Source organism: Ostrinia furnacalis, unplaced genomic scaffold (assembly GCF_004193835.3).
Source record: "Ostrinia furnacalis isolate ACB-3 unplaced genomic scaffold, ASM419383v2 OfSCF2163, whole genome shotgun sequence".
Taxonomy (NCBI): Eukaryota; Metazoa; Arthropoda; class Insecta; order Lepidoptera; family Crambidae; genus Ostrinia; species Ostrinia furnacalis.
This window is the reverse complement of record NW_021132402.1, coordinates 515,366-533,937: the sequence shown is the minus strand read 5'-3', so window position 1 is coordinate 533,937 and position 18,572 is coordinate 515,366. Positions and strand designations below refer to the sequence as shown.

Genomic DNA, 18,572 nt, shown 5'->3' with positions numbered 1-18,572 from the left:
TTACAACTATGTAAAAATTAATTAGAAACTCGTATTCTGCAAAGGCACGTTATACATTACAGAATTAATATGAATTGATGTTTAGTTACTTTTATCTAAGTGGAGTCGACGACAGTCGAAAAAAGTAAACTTACATATCCTTTTTTCACACTATGGCCAGGTCGGCATTAAGTCTGTGTAAGTACCTACTCCTACGTCTTTTTTCGTTCTTTTTTCAATAAAAAAGGGACGTGCTTCGCAAAGTTGTCTAGGCAGCCAGTATTCATTCGTCACACATGATAAGCCACCGCAGTTCGCGCCATAAGTCACTGTTGCCAACAAAACACACTAGTTCAGTCCTTTGAATATTCAACTCTACATGTACTTAATAAAGTGGTAATTGGATTGTTCAATGAAGTTCCAAGGATTAAAAACTGTGACGTAGACGTCAGTGAAGTTATGACTACAACATTTGCAATAGAATGTTTAGTTACCGCATTAATACTGCAGTTAATGTTATGTAAAACAACGACGCTATATTCGCTATCATAGCTTCTTGTTTGGCATATTGCAGTGTTACCTACATGACGTAATTAACATAAAGTCTTATGACCTAAAATAATTTTCAGGATTCGAATAGACAACGACAATGACATTAAGCAGGAAAAATCCATAAAGTAAATACATAGATGATAAGGTTGATAACGGCGCTTTTTGTAGAGATCGACCCGCGCCTTATCGCACAAAGCTCCGTCCTGCAGAGCCTGAACCCTTTCAGGAGCTGATCAATGCGTGCGCGATACAAGATGTGGAGTCGGGCGGCAAATAACATGAGCTATATTTAGACGAAGTTTGCCATACCGCACCGAGCACTCTTAATTTTACACACATTAGCATTACACACGACCTCTCTATAATCATTTTATCATTTATTTAAGGGATATTTAATTGTAGGGACCAAAATTTTTATTGATGTTTTATCTCAAACCTGTATTTTATCACCAGTGTGGTAACCTTAAAACGTGTAAAGAACAAAATCCTTCGATATGTAACTCTCATCACTTGCACCTCTGAGAGATCAGATACGGCCTCAAGTCCGGGTCCAAATCCCAACAAAGTGAAAAGCTCATCCGCGAGCTAATGTCGCGGCCGCGGAACACTTCGCTGTTTGTTCGCTAATTCCCCACTTTCAGCTTCTTGTTGCCGAAGGACTTTTTACAGAATGGATTAATACGACCAAACAAAAGACGGTAATTCAAATTCATTCCGGGAAAATGGGCAACCGAATAAGAGAGCTGCAAGTTTGTTGTCATTTTAAATCTATTTCAGAATTTACTTTTGTGGTTTCTCTTGTCCCTGATTCTAGCAATCATGATATCTGTTACTTTTGAATTAAAAATAAGAAATTGGATATTACGCTACGAAGACTACGAAAATATTCATTCGTAGTATTTCGTAGCATAGGCGCTACGGTGTTGTTTTCCGTAGTACTCGTAGTTCATAGCCCGCAACATGATTTACTTAATAATTTTTGTCATCGTATTAACCTTTAACCGACGACGTGATTTTTTGTCACGCCGTCTGCGACGTGCGGTCTGTGGGACCGCTATACTGTTTACTCAAAAAGTAATATTTTTTTTGTATAAAAGTATATTGGTTTTATATTTTTGAGAACATTATAGTATTACAAATAAACATACGTATAATTTGCGAGAAATCAATGTATATTTTTTATTTAAATATGGCTAAAACTTTTTTGACCCTTAATTTCATTGAAATTACACTAGAGCTCAATAATACCTATATAACTTGTAAATTTTAATCAAAGCAAGAAAAACTATACTCCTTCCTAAATATAGTGAACATAATGAATAAAATAAAAATAAATGACACGTAAATTACATGCACAAAAAAACTGATGTAGGGTAAACATCAGGCAAAATCAGGACATTTTTTTTACCGCATGCCAAGCATTTTCGGAATGCATAGGTAACACCTGTAAGATTATTTCGTTTTTAATTTAGGTGGACTAAAATGTACGTCCTTTTTGGAGCTGGTGCAATGACATCAGGCTGATTTGGCATGTCAGAGCCTAGAATTCATGTCACTGTTTGCTTTACCACCCGTTTCGCGGTATTTTTTTACAGACTACCATCTTTTACATAATATTTTGTTCAAATATCAAAATATCATTAGGAAATGTCTTTTCCTAGGTTGTGGTGGCCCAGGATCCATCATTTTTACGAAAAATTTAGTCGTCTAAAACAAAAACGCCAGTTTCAGTATGGTACAAAAATGTCACGTAGTCTGCGACGTGCGGTCCCACAGACCGCTGTTGAACTTTAAATCGAATTATCTTATTAAAACTGCCCTCGTCGATGTAACCACTACCTGTAATGACATTTGGGCAACTAAACTCGAAGGTTCTGAGACGCTCGGGACACGGGAGTAAGTAGAATATTGCAATCCAGAAATTTCAAAAACCGGAGCGGTCTGTGAGACCGCACCTCGTCGGTTAAAGGTTAAACTAATTATTCTTACTAAAGATATACTCGTAGGTATATTCCGGTTTGCTACTGTGCAAAAGGAGCGAGTAAAGCAAAGTGTATCACACCTACTATTACTAAACTAATCTTTCGCAGATCTTAATTGCGCATGAATTAAGGCGTTATAAAGATAAATAGTTTTAATTCTAATATACTAAAAACTCCAGATACGTTAAGTTTGAAACCATTATTTCCGGGACATGCACTTCACGCCGACCGTAAAACTTTTATTGGGCCATAAAGCGGCGCGATATTGACTGACTCCCGATCTGTCGGCAATTTGCCGCCGCTTCATAAAATATTTAAATAGCCCTTCTTTAATTCCACGCCTTTTTGTTTCTTCGCTGAAACTCGTTTATTCGTTAGTGATATTGGCTATCGGTTTCTGTTGTAAATAATTAATTAAAACTTTTACACAACAGCAGCCAACGCAAGATAAAAACATATTCGATGATACCTACAGATATTAAGACAATTAATTCTTTCATTAAAAATCATATCACGGTTCCACCTGCAGTTGCAAATTCTTTCAATTCTCGTTCCACGTTTAATTAAAAATATCAAATCGGGGAATCCCACATTCTCCACCTCTTGCCCCGGCGCCCCGGCCGCTCGGCTCGTGTCAGCGTGAGTAATTTCGATCAAATTCTAATTAACCACCAGCTCCCAAAACCTATTCCAATATACTGTACAAACAGCAATCCAATACGCTGCCGGAGACATTCCTAATTACGTGCTAACCCCCAATTAAATTAGGGGATGTTTCTTTTGCCCCAGCCGCAGATGTGTTTTCGGAACGTTCTAGATTAATAAAGTGTAAAATTGATTTGCTGAGTCTTGATTATAACAGTGTAATTACATTTGATGAGGTAATTACGTCAGGCGCGCGGTAAACCTAGCCAATTATTAGGCTATGTCTGACATGCCCATGCGTTCGCAGTTCATTAGGACAGTCCTGATTCCAAATAATATGTCCAAATTTATAAATTAAAAAATATATATAAATACGAACGTCGTGCTACATCCGTATAAAAAAATATCTTCAAAAAACTTATAACGTTGTAAATCAAAACAAAACGAACTCAAAAACATAATTCAAATGATGTAAAAAACTAACCCACATTTAGTATCTGGGGGTATAAAGAGATGGCATTATGCAATAAGAATCCTTTTTAAGTTTAGTCGAAGATAACGTTTTATTTTGAATATGATATCTATAGTCGTCCTGGTTTGTCAGAAAATTATGGTAACCTTAGCCTCACCCCACCGCGTGTGTGGCGCGAATATCCTGAACGCCATTAATATTAAATGAGCAATTCTAATCTTGTGCTATTTAGTTGATCCACAGTATTATTACTACATTCGAGTAGGCATATTCCGCGTACGTTTGTACCATTTACCATGCCACGTCATATTACACACTTGAATCTAATTAAGGTATTGTTATCACATTCAATAAGACTTATTTATTTTAGAGATCATTGTAATAGCTAAAACATTATTTATTTTACATACACGTTCTGTACCAGTGAAACAGTATTACCAATTGTTTGTTAGATCTTTTATAAGAATTAGTTGGTATAAAATAATTTTAAATCTGTTTTAGAATTTAATCTAAAGGACAAGAACACAAAAGCTGCCACAAGGCGCCTAAAAGTTTATTCAGAGTTTGTTTCTCAAAAAATATCTCGTCTCAAACTACAAATAAATAAATTTGGAGTTTGACTCCTTCGACCTTAGACTAACCGCGCAATAAATAACTACACAGCCGTTACAAACTTCGAAAGTCGCCTCGATATTGAACTCTACGCGGGAAGAAATAAGATAGTTGTTGTTTTTTCGTGTCTGTTAAGTAATATAATATGAATGTGACAGTTTCCATCTGTATGCAAATGCGGGTGTGCTCAAAATGAATACGTCTTTAAATAATATCTCCATCACAGTGTCGGCGATCCGCTTTTGTTTTGCGCGTTTGAAATTTTCACGACATAAAATCTCCTTTTAACCGGATAGAAAAGTGATACCCAGTCAATTTTGAAAGCAAAAATAAGAAAGAGCCCAATTTATAATAGTTTCGTGGTATTTTCCCTTTTTTGGCAGTAAAGACGAAAGTGAAATAACTAACTCTTAATCGTTCCGTTGGATGATTTTAAAACGCTTGTGTAGAAAAATAAATTTCTATTAACTTGTGGCCCATGATTAGAACTTGCAAAATATACTGCACGACGTTTTAATCATGAGCCGAAAACAAATTATGCAAAGAATTACTTTCAACTAATTTCAAGAACTTTAGCTCTAATAGTAATGTATAATCGTCGGCCGTTTGGTGTAGTGGTTCAGAACGGACTACTATGCCGAGAGGTCCCGGGTTCGATTCCCGGCCGGGCAGAAATTGAAATGATGAATTTTAATTTCTGTGACGGGTCTGGGTGTTTTCTATGTATAATATGTATGTATTTACAAAAAAAAAAGTATATAAGTATGTTTATCCCGTCGTCTAGTACCCATAGTACAAGCTTTGCTTAGTTTGGGACTAGAGGCGCAGTGTAAAAATGTCCAAGGATATTTATTTATTTATTTATAATACGAGTATACTTATTGGTAAAATAAGTCTAAAATATTTTAAACAGAATTACAGGATTCCAAATTAGATTTTTCAATATTGCTTCTTTTATTTCACAAACTTTTATTCACAGAAAACATCGTAATATTTTTATTAAACGTAAAATCTCAATGGTCAGAGCGGTCAGCCGGCAAGTGAAACGCCATAGATTCGAGTCCCACTTGAGACGGTAGATTTTTTCAAGTGAGAAATGATGCTCAAGGTTTATGGATGGGGTCAATGGAGGCAATAAAACACTTATCGTTGCTTAATTGAATTTATTCCAGGTGAAGTATTAGTGCAGCGCGGCCCGCCGGCAAACGAGGATTGATTGCGTCATTTATAAGGACGCGATTTGATCGCTAAACGTGGGGTCGCCAAGTTATAGGAGTCAAGCGAGACTTTTGAGATTAAAAAACTATGTACTGATGCAGCTCACACTGCTGTAGAGAGTGCGCTTAATTGTTCATTTGACTACCCTTACATTACAGTGCACTCAATCAATTAAAATTTAATATCAAGCGTAATTACACATTTATGAAAACATTTTTTAGCTTAAAGCATTGCAATTACTCAAAGCTCAAAGGTTGCAGCGTTCTTCCTAAACGTTTTTTTCTTAAGTCCTAGCTAGCTCTAATTCCTGAAATTTTTCGAATTTGCTATCAAGGCAAACTATTGTTAACTATAATCCTAGTTATTTCGCACTTTTCGTTGCCACCCTCGCTTCGCTGAAGCCCATCGCTCAAGACGTCCCGTCAAACATCCCCTTATTGTTTTTTTATGTTCTGAATTATGCCAGCCGGAGCTGTGCGTTATGTGCGCGATTATTTCGCGATCGCTTTTTTATAGAGCGGTTCCTCGTGATTCTGAAAGCAGAAAAGTTATGTCAGAATTCAAGAAGTTTAATGTTCAATTTACGTGGTAAAGTACTAAGTCTTATTGCTTTTTTGATATATTACGTACTTTCAGTACTACATAGTCGTTTAAATAGCTAGTTATTTTGTAGGTTAATCGCCGTGGCTGTATAGCATTTTGTAGCAGATTTTCTAATACATCCAACTGGGTAAATAGGTACTCTCCACAACATATCAATGTAAGAAATGTTTTCTTATTACACTAGCATGGCTTGACTGAACACGGCGGTCGGTCTTGTAGGTATTTTTTTTTCAAGGGATGCAGATGCGATCTATGATGGAGCGAACTTTCCCAGAAGCTTGCCCGTTGTGTGTTTAAGACCTCAGATTTCGGGAACACAGAGTTCGTTGATAGAACTTTTAACGTACATTCGCCTACTATTACGGGTAACTAAAGCGGGCTGTATTCTGTATTGTGGTGGGTTTCTGATAAAATAAATCATGCATAAAAAAGAAGTAAGGAACAAAAGCTTTAAGGTCTAAAAATGTTTATTCGTTTAAGCAAAATGACGTCCACTACTGGACAAAGGCCTATAACGACCAGTCCTGCGCTGCCCGTATCCAGGTACGTCCAGGTAAAAATGTAAATTAATATTAATATAAATTAAAATTAATATTAGTGCAACTGCCAGCAACAGCTACGTACTTGAACCACAGTATCTCCAGCAGCAGTATGAGCAGCGCCAGCAAGGCGAGCAGCGCCAGCAAGCGAAGGCGGGCGCCGCCTGGCCCATTAGTATCAAAGAGGGCTGCTGGTGCAACTGCCAGAAACAAATACTTACTTGAACCACAGTATCTCCAGCAGCAGTATGAGCAGCGCCAGCAGCGCCAAGGCGGGCGCCGCCTGGCCCATTAGTATCGAAGAGGACTGCTGGTGCAACTGCCAGCAACAGCTACGTCACAGTATCTCGAGCTGCAGTACGAGCAGCGCCAGCAAGCGAAGGCGGGCGCCGCCTGCCCCATTAGTACCAAAGAGGACTGCTGGTGCAACTGCCAGCAACAGCTACGTACTTGAACCACAGTATCTCGAGCAANACTGCCAGCGACAGCTACGTACTTAAACCACAGTATCTCGAGCAGCAGTATGAGCAGCGCCAGCAAGCGAAGGCGGGCGCCGCCTGCCCCATTAGTATCATAAGGACTGCTGGTGCAACTGCTAGAAACAAATACTTACTTGAACCACATTATCTCCAGCAGCAGTATGAGCAGCGCCAGCAAGGCGAGCAGCGCGAAGGCGGGCGCCGCCTGGCCCATTAGTACCAAAGAGGGCTGCTGGTGCAACTGCCAGTAACCTACTTGAACCACAGTATCTCCAGCAGCAGTATGAGCAGCGCCAGCAAGCGAAGGCGGGCGCCGCCTGCCCCATTAGTATCAAAGAGGACTGCTGGTGCAACTGCCATCAACACCTACTTACTTGAACCACAGTATCTCGAGCAGCAGTATGAGCAGCGCCAGCAAGCGAAGGCGGGCGCCGCCTGGCCCATTTGTATCAAAGAGGACTGCTGGTGCAACCACAGAAGAATAATAAGTACTACGTACAGAAGTTTTACTTCGCGAAGGTATTTAAAAAAATGTATGCTCAATGTCATTAACAATATGGTGTAATTTAGCCTGTCTCAAGAGTCAAGCACCATTTTGTTGACAAACGTCAGTGATCGGCACTGCGCCGAAGCTATAGGGCTGACTTCGGTAAAATGATGTGACGTGAGGTGCCAAACTGCGGAAAATGGCGGAGGAAATACATGATTTAGCATGAATTATCATGAATAATATTAACTACTTATTTACCTCTCAGTGTCTTGAGGCAACTTAAAAAAGTACATTCTGTGTTTTTATTATTATTTAGGCAGTTAAATACTGCACAGTATTTAGTACACCATTTTCTTTATTTTCTTCCATCATACACAAGAATACGCGTGCGTGAGTCAATGTTCGCTCGTATGTGAGGCCTTGTCGAATAGTACCCTGTAGGTGGGCCATCGTGCGTGTTTTGTTTTCGATGTAAACTCGCGGAGATGAACAGGCCTGGTGCAACTGCCAGCAACAGCTACGTACTTGAACCACAGTATCTCGAGCAGCAGTATGAGCAGCGCCAGCAAGGCGAGCAGCGCCAGCAGCGCGAAAGCAGGCGCAGCTTGGCCCAGCGCGAGCGCGCGCGGCGCCCGGCCCGAGCACGCGGGCATCGCGCCGCCCACGCGCGCCTGCGACGCCGTGTAGTGGCCGCGCTCGGACAAACGCATTAGGCTGGAAACAAAATGTGTTTTCAACCATGAAACTAAAACATAGATTTGGGGAAATGCTTTGCGCATACCCACTGGTCGATTGGGACGGCCAGTGGGATATGTGGGACTCTCCCCGCCTACCCACTAAAGGCGGGGCGCCTACCCACTAAAACCTACTAAAACCTGACGGTTTCCATCAGATCCCAAAAAACGGAGCCGCGAGTCCGATTTGGATATTCGTCCGCAGCTCCGCCACAGGCTAGAGGCTCTCTGGCTTCGAGGGAACCCCCAATTGCCTCCTCCAGTTGTTTTTTAAAGAGGTTTTCTCCTCGCGGCCCTGGTACAACAGGACCCCCGGCCCGCCGTAGCAGGTTAACACGTCTAGTACGCTACGCTGCCGTAGTGACGTTGAAAAGAAAAAAAAAACGTAACATTAGAGACGGTAACATATTATATACCCTCTTATGTCGTCGTGGTTACCAGTTCAACATAAGAAAACGCCACCCTTTAACATCACCGCAGTACATCTGACAATGACAATTTAGTCAGAAAACTTCCAGCTACGGAATTTGCATTATCATTCCATTTTCACGGAGTTCCATGACAAAGGAAACGTCAGTTAGGTACAGGAAAATCAGAAAGATCAATGAAGAGAGAAATAAGAAGCAGTGGTTTTGTGACCTACCTCCAAATGAAGAACTGTCCGTAGGGGCTGCGCTTCTGCGCCATAATATAGACGGGCGCGGGCGGCATCATCTGCAGCGAGCCCAGCGCGCACAGTTCGCGCTCCTCGAACGAGCGCGCCACCACCTGGCTCGCGGTGTACGGCTCTGTGTGGTACGCGTACACTGCAGACCAAGCATAACGTCGATTGATTCAGCAAATGATGTTTATCTTGAAACGTTAGTAAGGTTAAAAGATTACGTGGGGTCCTAAGTCAGTGACGCGACACGGCAAACACATCGAGCGCGATCAAAACAGTGACCTTCCTTGCTTGCCGCCTTCGTTCTAGTAGGTATGGGGCATGACGCGTCGTGCTTTCAGTATTTTCAGAAATTTTGCCGTTTAAATATAATGTTTTTTCGCTGCGTTTTCCGGTACGGGACCTTCACTCCAGCACCTTGCTGCCCCATCGGCCGTCAGTTCTGTATACTATGTGCCCTGTTCATTGCCCTTTCAACTTGCTAATAAAAATGAATCTTACCCCCTTTGCGAACTAGATTCATGCCGTCTTCAGGCAACTGAAAGATAGGTGTAGTTCTTTGCGCTCGAATCACTTTCTTCTCCCGTAATTCATCTTCTTTCGGATTTTTGAAGCCACTGAAGTAGTAGAATCCAGGGTTCTGCAATAAAATAAAAATTAAGCTACTTGATCCGAGGAATAATAGATAATACTGATTTAAAATATCGTTATACATTAATTTACCAGTTTTTCCATATAGTAGAATTACTGTTGATTTAAGCAACAATGCTTAACATAATATTGAGTACAACAATACAATTATTGTTACTCACAGCAAGCCATCCCTTCGCATAGCCAACGTTCTCAAAGACCAGCTCAAGGTCGCTGGATATTAGCGCGTCTATGGAGGCGACGCTAGGAGCAGCGGCGTTGAGCAGCCACGACACCACGCTGCTGGTGTAGTAGTTGTACAGCAGCATGCTCGTCAGCCCGATCACCAGCAGCGTGCTGCGACGCCCTGGGAGTATGTTACAAGTGTTACAACGATGACCGCGTCAATGGAAGCGACGCTGGGCGCGGCCGCGTTGAGCAGCCACGACACCACGCTGCTGGTGTAGTAGTTGTACAGCAGCATGCTCGTCAGCCCGATCACCAGCAGCGTGCTACGGCGCCCTGGGAGTTGTAGTTACGAAATACGCGGTTGAACTTTACGATACTAATGCACTCAAAAAGGGACCCATCTATACCTACTACAAACTCAAAGATTGATTGATGAGCTTTTCAATGTAAACGAAGAAAATAAGCCAGATTAACCAATCTGAAATTCAGATCTATTTATATAAATTAGGAAGCAAATCATCGCATTTGAAGAGTTTCCAGAATCGAACTGGCAGTGGGGCTAATTCTGATACCCAACCACTCATACGTATATCGGAAACTCAAATAACGTTTATCAAGTTTATTACCCTTTTAATTGACTATAAATAGATCGCTTCTACTAACCTTGACTTGAAAACCTTTCTTCCAAGAAGATAACGCCATCTTCGTATGCTGAAAAAACATATCATGCAAATACATTTCCATCTCCTAATATCACAGAATCTTTGGAATTTTAGATACAGTAAAATTTTACAGTTTCCTCGAGTGCTAAATAGCTTGTCGAGGAACAATGTAAGATGCAGCTCGACGATGCTTAATAGATGGGATTAATGGAGATAAGGAGGTAGAGCGCATTTGCCGACACTCGCCGAATAAGGTCAACGGCCACACAGTGGAAACAGATTCAGTTGGCTCGTTTATCACGCGCAGGTTTTTATAGTTCAACAGTGAGTTGGACGATAATCTGTCATAATTCACAATGACACACTAAAAGTAGTTTTCAAAGACCATCATGCCTAATTTATTTTATTTAGAACACCCTATCTAAGTTAAGATAGAGCAAGTGGTTTAGTTTGTGTCTTAGTTTAACCCGATTAATTTTATTCTGTAATAGACTAATATTACAACTGACTTGTCATGTCGTGTTGAGATTGATTTAAATCGGTACATAAAAATGTAATAAATATAACTGTTACCTACCGTTCTGCTAAATGCAATTGTCAGAGAAACTAAAGATATGCTTAGTGCTTTAACGTAATTTATCGGACCAGCAATGTTTGTTTAAATGTTCCTACTTTATATCCACGTCTATTTTGGCAACAATGCAGACAAAATGCGCCCCTATCGCCAAAGATAACTCGGCGACTGTTAAAAAATAGACAATCTTCAGCGAGAGTGCTTTGTCTTGTTAAGTGTTTTAAAGTTTAAAATGCTCGATAGACTCCGGCGCGGGAACTATTAAACTGCTAACTAACTAATAACTACACATTGAAGTGGTGCGACGCAGAACAGAATAGTCAGAATTAATGTGACTCTTCAAATAAAAATGCATTTAAAACAATCATAATTTAACGTTTTCATTCAAGTTCTAAAATAGCGACTCCTATAACGTTTCTTTTAAATATTTTTAAACACTTTGTTGCACAAACGGTGTACAATCAGTGGACTTAATGCTAAAAGTATTGCCCGTAAATAAATCTCGTAATGGCAGTTATTAGTACCACAATGTATGCAATCTCTCCTCTACTTTTTTTTAAGGAATATTAGTAATTTGTGTTGCACAAAATAGTCCTGTTAACCCCTCGTCGTTAAATATGTTTGTGTTACAAATGGTTCACCATAATAGTCAGGCGACGGGGTTCAAACCAGCGTTCCTCGGATATCAAATCGGCCAGTCTGAACCCTTCACCGTTCGGCTATCGTGGCTTTATGACCACTACTTAGAGCGCTTTCACATTTAGGTGACTTTAGCAGCGCGACAAACGCGGTGCCGATAATTTCATTCTTTGTGACAGTGGATGTCTACCATCACATTGTAAAAACGCCGCTGTCGCGCTGCTGTCGCGCTTCTGTCGCCCTGTGGCCTATTTCACGTATTTTGACAGTCAAGATCTCGCTGACGTTCAGAAGTCATCCCATTGAAAAACAGTTCTAAATCCGTATTCACAAGCGTCATTTTCGATAGAACGATTACTCGATAAGGTCGCAACTCAGCGATTTGTTGTTATTGAAGTTTTGTTACGTCGTCCCATTGAAAAACAGTTCTAAATCCGTATTCACAAGGGTCATTTTTGTAGAACGATAGGATCGCAATTGAGTGTTTTGTTGTCATTGAAGTTTTGTTACGTGATAAGGCTACTGGTGAAGGCGGTCTTACCCTGCTGGCATAGCGCAGCGACCACACTAAAGAAGGCGTATAACCCGGGCTTGGGCCGGCCCTCCAAGGCGGCGGACACCGCCAGCACCAGCGCGCAGGCCAGCGCCGCGCCGCAGGAGCACCACCACACCCCGGGGGACATCGGCGTCAGGAAGCGGTTCTCGTACTCGCCCACGCCTTTGTCCGGGATCAAGTAGTAGAATTTCGTCCTTGAGGGATACAAATGGAATGAGCATTTATCTTTTGACTAGCGGCCGCCCACGACTTCGTACGCGTGGATCCCGTTTTACCCCCTTAGGGGTGGAGTTTTGTAAAATCCTTTCTTAGCGGATGCCTACGTCCATAACATCTACCTGCATGCCAAATTTCAGCCTGATCCGTCCAGTGGTTTGGGCTGTGCGTTGATAGATCACTATGTCAGTCAGTCAGTCAGTCACCTTTGAGTTATATAGTTACGGGTCTCATAATGTATACTGTTGACAGCATAATGTCAAATCGCAATTCCGAATGAGTTTTATAGGATCTATGTGGCCTAACACACATGCTGTTTTTGTGCAATAGTGAAATGTAATATGGAACAAATAAAATCTTCAATACTCAAGCATGGAAGCCGGAGGGTGGAAGATGTCGACCCACTCGAGCCACTTGGGAAAGATCCTCGCGGTGGTGCACGAGATGTCTTGCTGGCGCCAGTACAGAGAGTTGGTCACGGTCTGCAAAAATACGGGACATTTCCTTGCCAACAATTATTTTGTCTATCATTTTATTTGTTCCCAAAGAATACTTACCAATGTTGAGTTCACCACTGGCTCACCAATCCATCGGCTAGCTATTGTATAATTAAACCTGAAACATTAACTCACTTTATTAACTCGCTATAGCAATGTGTTATTGTTATTGCAGTCGAAAGGTTATTGAGAAATTATTTCCACAAACTAATACTTTTTACCCAAAAATGATTGCACAAGAAGTCTTAAGATGGAGATGGTATGAAGGAAGCGCTTGCCGTTAAGTTGGTGGAAACGGCCGCGGAAACGACTCGGGAACTGCACTCGGCTTAGTGCACTGAACGAGCTTGCATTTTTGAAATTACCATGAGCCATACGTGAGTGTTGCATAGAAATGCGCCATCATGGCTAATTGAAAAAGCCAGAGTTTCGGTTCGGCGCTATTTGCTTTATAATGAAAATGACAAAACTATTTACTGTATCGTTTTTAAGATGAGTTTTCTATATTATAGAAGAAGTTAGCTAGAAGGTATTATTCGTTAATAGGGTGATCATTACGCCCCTTCCACGTCAAGTACGAGTTACGGTGCTTTAATTTATAATTAGGCAGTTGAAATACTGAAACTGAAATCAAATAAAATATTATATTACCTGAAGTTGTGCTTCTCCATCAGAGCCTTCAATAATTGCGCCGATATTTTAGTCATAGCGGCGACACCAGGGGTGTATTTTACGTCCAGTAGCATCTCTGGTTTGAAGACATCCGGTTTTTCTAGGATCTAGGCATTATGAAACAGGAATAAAAAATCTCAAACTAAATGAACGTAAAAATATTCAAATATGTACTTAATTACAGAAATCATAATATTAAGACAAGCATAGATGAGTTATCCCGTAATCTTATATCTAATTTCAGTCATTACCAGGATATCCAACTCGGCCGCCATTGAAACCCAACCAGTGAGGGTTGAGCATTCCCGTGGGATAGTTAACTGTCTTAGAACTCCCTAATGAAATTAATCAGCGGATTAGATGAATAAATGTATGTTTCTTACCACTGACACAGCACGAAGCGTCAAATTGTGGAAATCCCAACGCCTGTAATATTTGAAACCAATCTTTTTTATTTCTAAACCTGAAAATAATATGAAAATGTAAATTCTGACAGCTGTAAGCATTCACATATTTTTTTTTTTTAAAAGATTATTAGTAACTAGTTTTCCGCCCGCGGCTTCGCCCGCGTGGAATTTTGTCTGTCACAGAAAAACTTTATCGCGCGCGTCCCTGTTTCAAAAACCGGGATAAAAACTATCCTATGTTCTTTCCCGGGACTCAAACTATCTCTATGCCAAATTTCATCAAAATCGGTTGCGAGGTTTAAGCGGGAAAGCGTAACAGACAGACAGACAGACAGACAGACAGACAGACAGAGTTACTTTCGCATTTATAATATTAGTTGGGATTTGTTATTACACAAATTACTAATACTCCCGTTAGCCCCTCGTACTAAGCTAAATATGCTTGTGTCACGAGTGAGCTCACCACAATAGTCGAGCCGCGGCGGGGACCGAACCCGCGTTCCCCGGATCACGAGTCGGCCAGTCCGACCCCTTCACCGTTCGGCTATCGTGACTTATGAAATAGTAATATAATAGTAATAGAAAAGTAATTCTGACAGAAAGAATAAAACAGAACAAACAACATCGGGCTTCGAAATAAAATACTAAAAAATCGGTCAATTGCGTGTCGAATGAGATACAGCCTGGTGAGGGTGACAGACAGACAGAGAAGTCTTAGTAATAGGGTCCCGTTCTCACCCTTTGGGTACAGAACCATAAAACTTATTCGTTTTAACGGATCCCTTGCCTGTGCCAGGTCCCCAGGCGCCGAGGTGCTCCGTCTCCAGGTCGTTTCCCTGGATGCGCCCGAAGTTGAACACGTCTGTGAGCTGGTGACATTCCCCTGAGAAAGTATATTCCACGATATGGTTATAATTTAACTACAACTGGTTTCAATTATGCTATTATTCGTTTATTTATTTTTACTATAATTTAAACATTATTATAATGGGGAAATTCCATAGTTTAAAACTGATAATTCATAATTAATTGCAATACCTGTAATTATCTGTGAAAATTCGAAAATAATTTTATGGTAATAATAATCCTAGTTTATTTATTCACGTAAAATTATTTTCCAGTGTTGGACTCGTAGTAGTCGATTTTATTTCAGACTATCATGTCACATTAATAGGCAACGATTATTATAACACACAGTAATTATCTTGTGAGGGATCTTCGACAGCGATAATTAATACCTCACACAGCCTTGAACTGAGGCGGGTATGATCGTGACCTTGCCATAATGAAGTAATATCAGGGGTCTATCCAATAGCGATTTCGATGTATTGTCTCAAACATCTCTCTTACTCACGGCAGGATTTGGCTTGAGGATAAAGGATGGGTTGTGACGATATAGCTGAATTCGTTTTATGGACTAAAAGTAGGACCTTATAGTAGTTATTTTGGTTCTATAATATGTATTAGATAAAATAACCTTTTGAAGTCTGACATTAATCACTATTAAACATCCCACGTTTCTCAAAAGAGATAACGACATACATGACATTGAGCTGGAGCCCAAAATACCGACAGTATGTTACCGCTTTAAAACACCAAACCAGTGATGTTATTTCAGTATTCAATTAAGTTTCAGGCAAGACTAAAATCTTTGTTTTTGTAAATTATGTTATTACGAAAGCAAGCGAAGCGTAGTTACTACTAACCTAAATAAATGTATTCAAGTGAGTATTCTAATTGCGAATTTAACACTAGTTTTGGGAAATTTCCTACGCGTTGAAATAGTTTTCCAGCATAACCACAATCATCATCATCATCTTTTCAGTCAACCGAGATTTCTGATTTATTTTTAGAGGAATCTATCGCTTCTCATGTTAAGAATATAAAACCTTTTAAAATGCCTACAGTAAAAAGAATATTTTGAGCGGAGGCGCACACCCATCTGACTTTCTGTGACAGATAGAACTCCACGTTTACAAAGCCGCGGTAGACTCCTTGAACATAATATTCATTTCTCTAATTGATAAGAATCACTCACCGTCATATTGCGCCACGACGATGTCAGCATCGACGCTGAGGTTGAGTCGTTGGAACGTGTCTTCAAACGTACCGTTGGGCTTCAACAGCATAAGCCACATGTGAGTGGCGTCAAACAATGATTTTTCCGACGCCTGAAAAACATACTCGTAAAAAAAAGATTCAGTTTTATAGTTGCTATCTCTTCAATACAACATTAGGTGTATCGTGTACCATATTAATTATATCTGTTTTTTATAATTTCTTTAAATATCCACCACAATTCTATCCGTGGGGACCTATAAGTGGTTATCAAGTGTTATTAATTGTAAAATAATCAATTATTTAAACCCTGGTCTTCCTAATATAAATAAATAAATAAATAAAGGTACCTTCGTCCGTAGTACTCATACTTTCCCGCGTATTATTTTATACAATGGTTCATAATTTTGAATAATCAGATTATGATGACACCTTTAAATTAATAAGGTACTGCATTGCAGAGGCAAATCCTGTATTTGTGCGTTCGAACTCTAAAGCGTATTGGGGATAATGTATTTACATTTGGTTTTCGTTAATGTTAAGTAATAATTTTGAATGTCCCCGTTACATGCGAGGACAAAGGTGAACAAACGCGGCTTTCAGACAAAATGGACTGTGAGAGGCTCCTTTGATTCGCGGTATCGAGGAGGATTCGGTGCGCTTATATTAATTATTCACGAACATAAAGGGAATTTATCCGTATTCTCTTGACAACTTTTTCTAATAACGTTTTTACTTGAAAATGTGTCAACAAACCTGCAAAATATTATCTAAATTAGTGTAAACAAGCTAAAGTTTGTTATACTGCTGCTACTCATATCACGAATTGTCGGTATCTTTTACAGATGGGCTGCGCCAGCCAAGACGCGGTCTTCACACAAGAACTCTTCGCAGATGCTTGTCAGCTATCGCCTCAACTACAGCGGTCTAAGTAAGTAATACGCATTTGTTTTTTTTTATCCAAGTCATTTCAAGTTGTGCATGAATACCTTACATGTTTCACTACTCGAAACTTACGGGACTATTTCCACCTCTCGTTCCCACCACTGCAAATCCTGTGTAGCCAGGATCTACGGCTTAACCGCCATAAAAACCCAACCAATGACGGTCAAGTTTGTCCCGATGGAAAGTTAAACTACTCGAAGCTTGTATTGTGTGCTACTCACTGCCATAACTCCCAGTAATTATGTCGTAATTAGAAAATATAATATAACTTTTACCTCTTCAAGTATGTCAAGCGATTCTCTACAAGACAAATCTAACATGACCCCCACAGGCACGGTCCACTGCCGGAGAAACCATTCCAAAGAAGTATTGGATTCGTCTGTTCTTCGCACTGACAGTCTTACGTTTGTGTTTAAAAACTTGTTGAGCATTAATTTTGTTTCTAGGAAAAGAAACAATACTTAGTTAACAATTATTATTATTATTATCAGTTACTTGAACCGTTAATGTAGTTGATGCACCCTGATATTTAATACCAGCTCCATTTTGCTAATTAAAATGTTATGTTATAAATTAATAACACATATTTCAATATGTATTTTTAAAATACAAGATACATTCATATTGCAATATCATTTAGTTTTGACGTAAAAAAATTGATACACATAATTATTATGGTGATTAAATTGTAGTTAAGTGTCGTGTAATAAATATTTTACCGTAGGCATTATCGCAGGATAAAAAACATAAGTATTTCACATCTTTATACTTGAAATAATCAAACGACAAATCTGCTACTTCATGCTGCAGTCCCTCTGAACCTTTGAATAGCAAACAAAACACTATTAGGACGTTCATGATCCCAGTTTAAACAACTGGACCAAATAGCTAGCCCTACTGATGAAACCTCTGAGAATGAGTCAGAAGGATTGTAGTCCATTATTTTATTGCCTCTTGAAGGTTGTTTCAAATACGAAATGACATTGATGAGTTTTATTATTAAACAGCACTAACATTATTGCAGACGTGAGTGATTGGCAAATTGCTATTCGCGGCCATTTTGTGCAATCTAACGCTTATCCTGTCAGTCTTGGGCAGTTTTCGTGAAATTGCAACTGATTAAATAGAATGGGGGCTTAATATGACAGAATATGATGTTCAATACGAATTTAACGTAGCCTTACACTTGGCTGATTTCTAAATAACTAATTACGAGTACACTAAATTGTATTGTAAGCTTAAATAGTCATGTAGGTACTAGCTATTTAAAAACAAAAGAAATTAATCTACTTTTTAAAAATAAATACCTACATTACCATGTAAATGCCTAACCGATCAAGTGCTCACTTTACTGTATTGCACCAAGTAACTAAACCCACTTGGTAGACAGCAACCGGAAAAATAAATAAAAAATAGCCAACGCTTGCTCGTTTCGATTTCCTAGCGGTTTTAAATCCAAGTGCCATTAATATTTTAGCAAACTGTATAACACTTGAAATAAAATCCACTTGTATTTGCCGCTGCACACTTTAAATTAATTGAAACTCGTTTCCGAGCATGT

At 39.7% G+C, this 18,572-nt stretch overlaps 1 protein-coding gene across 1 annotated transcript; it reads right to left on the bottom strand.

The window, feature by feature from the left end:
• Positions 1-7,211: 7,211 nt before the first annotated feature.
• Positions 7,212-17,893, bottom strand: LOC114354810 (ionotropic receptor 75a). Its single transcript, XM_028307378.1, has 15 exons — positions 17,731-17,893; positions 17,287-17,453; positions 16,047-16,179; positions 14,796-14,891; positions 13,985-14,064; positions 13,581-13,708; positions 12,990-13,047; positions 12,799-12,914; positions 12,202-12,410; positions 10,449-10,496; positions 9,779-9,963; positions 9,468-9,606; positions 8,949-9,111; positions 8,097-8,285; positions 7,212-7,398 (listed from the first exon to the last, which is right to left on the bottom strand). Exons 1-15 carry the CDS (start codon positions 17,867-17,869, stop codon positions 7,212-7,214), a joined length of 2,037 nt encoding a protein of 678 aa, XP_028163179.1. The 5' UTR covers positions 17,870-17,893.
• Positions 17,894-18,572: the final 679 nt, after the last annotated feature.

Coding starts and splice junctions, on each gene's coding strand:
- LOC114354810 (XM_028307378.1), bottom strand. CDS start 17,869: ATGAACGTCCTAATAGTGTTTTGTTTGCTATTCAAAGGTTCAGAGGGA. Junction 16,180..17,286: donor CGCTTGACATACTTGAAGAG/GTAAAAGTTATA, acceptor TATGTTTTTCAG/GCGTCGGAAAAATCATTGTT. Junction 14,892..16,046: donor CGTCGTGGCGCAATATGACG/GTGAGTGATTCT, acceptor ATACTTTCTCAG/GGGAATGTCACCAGCTCACA.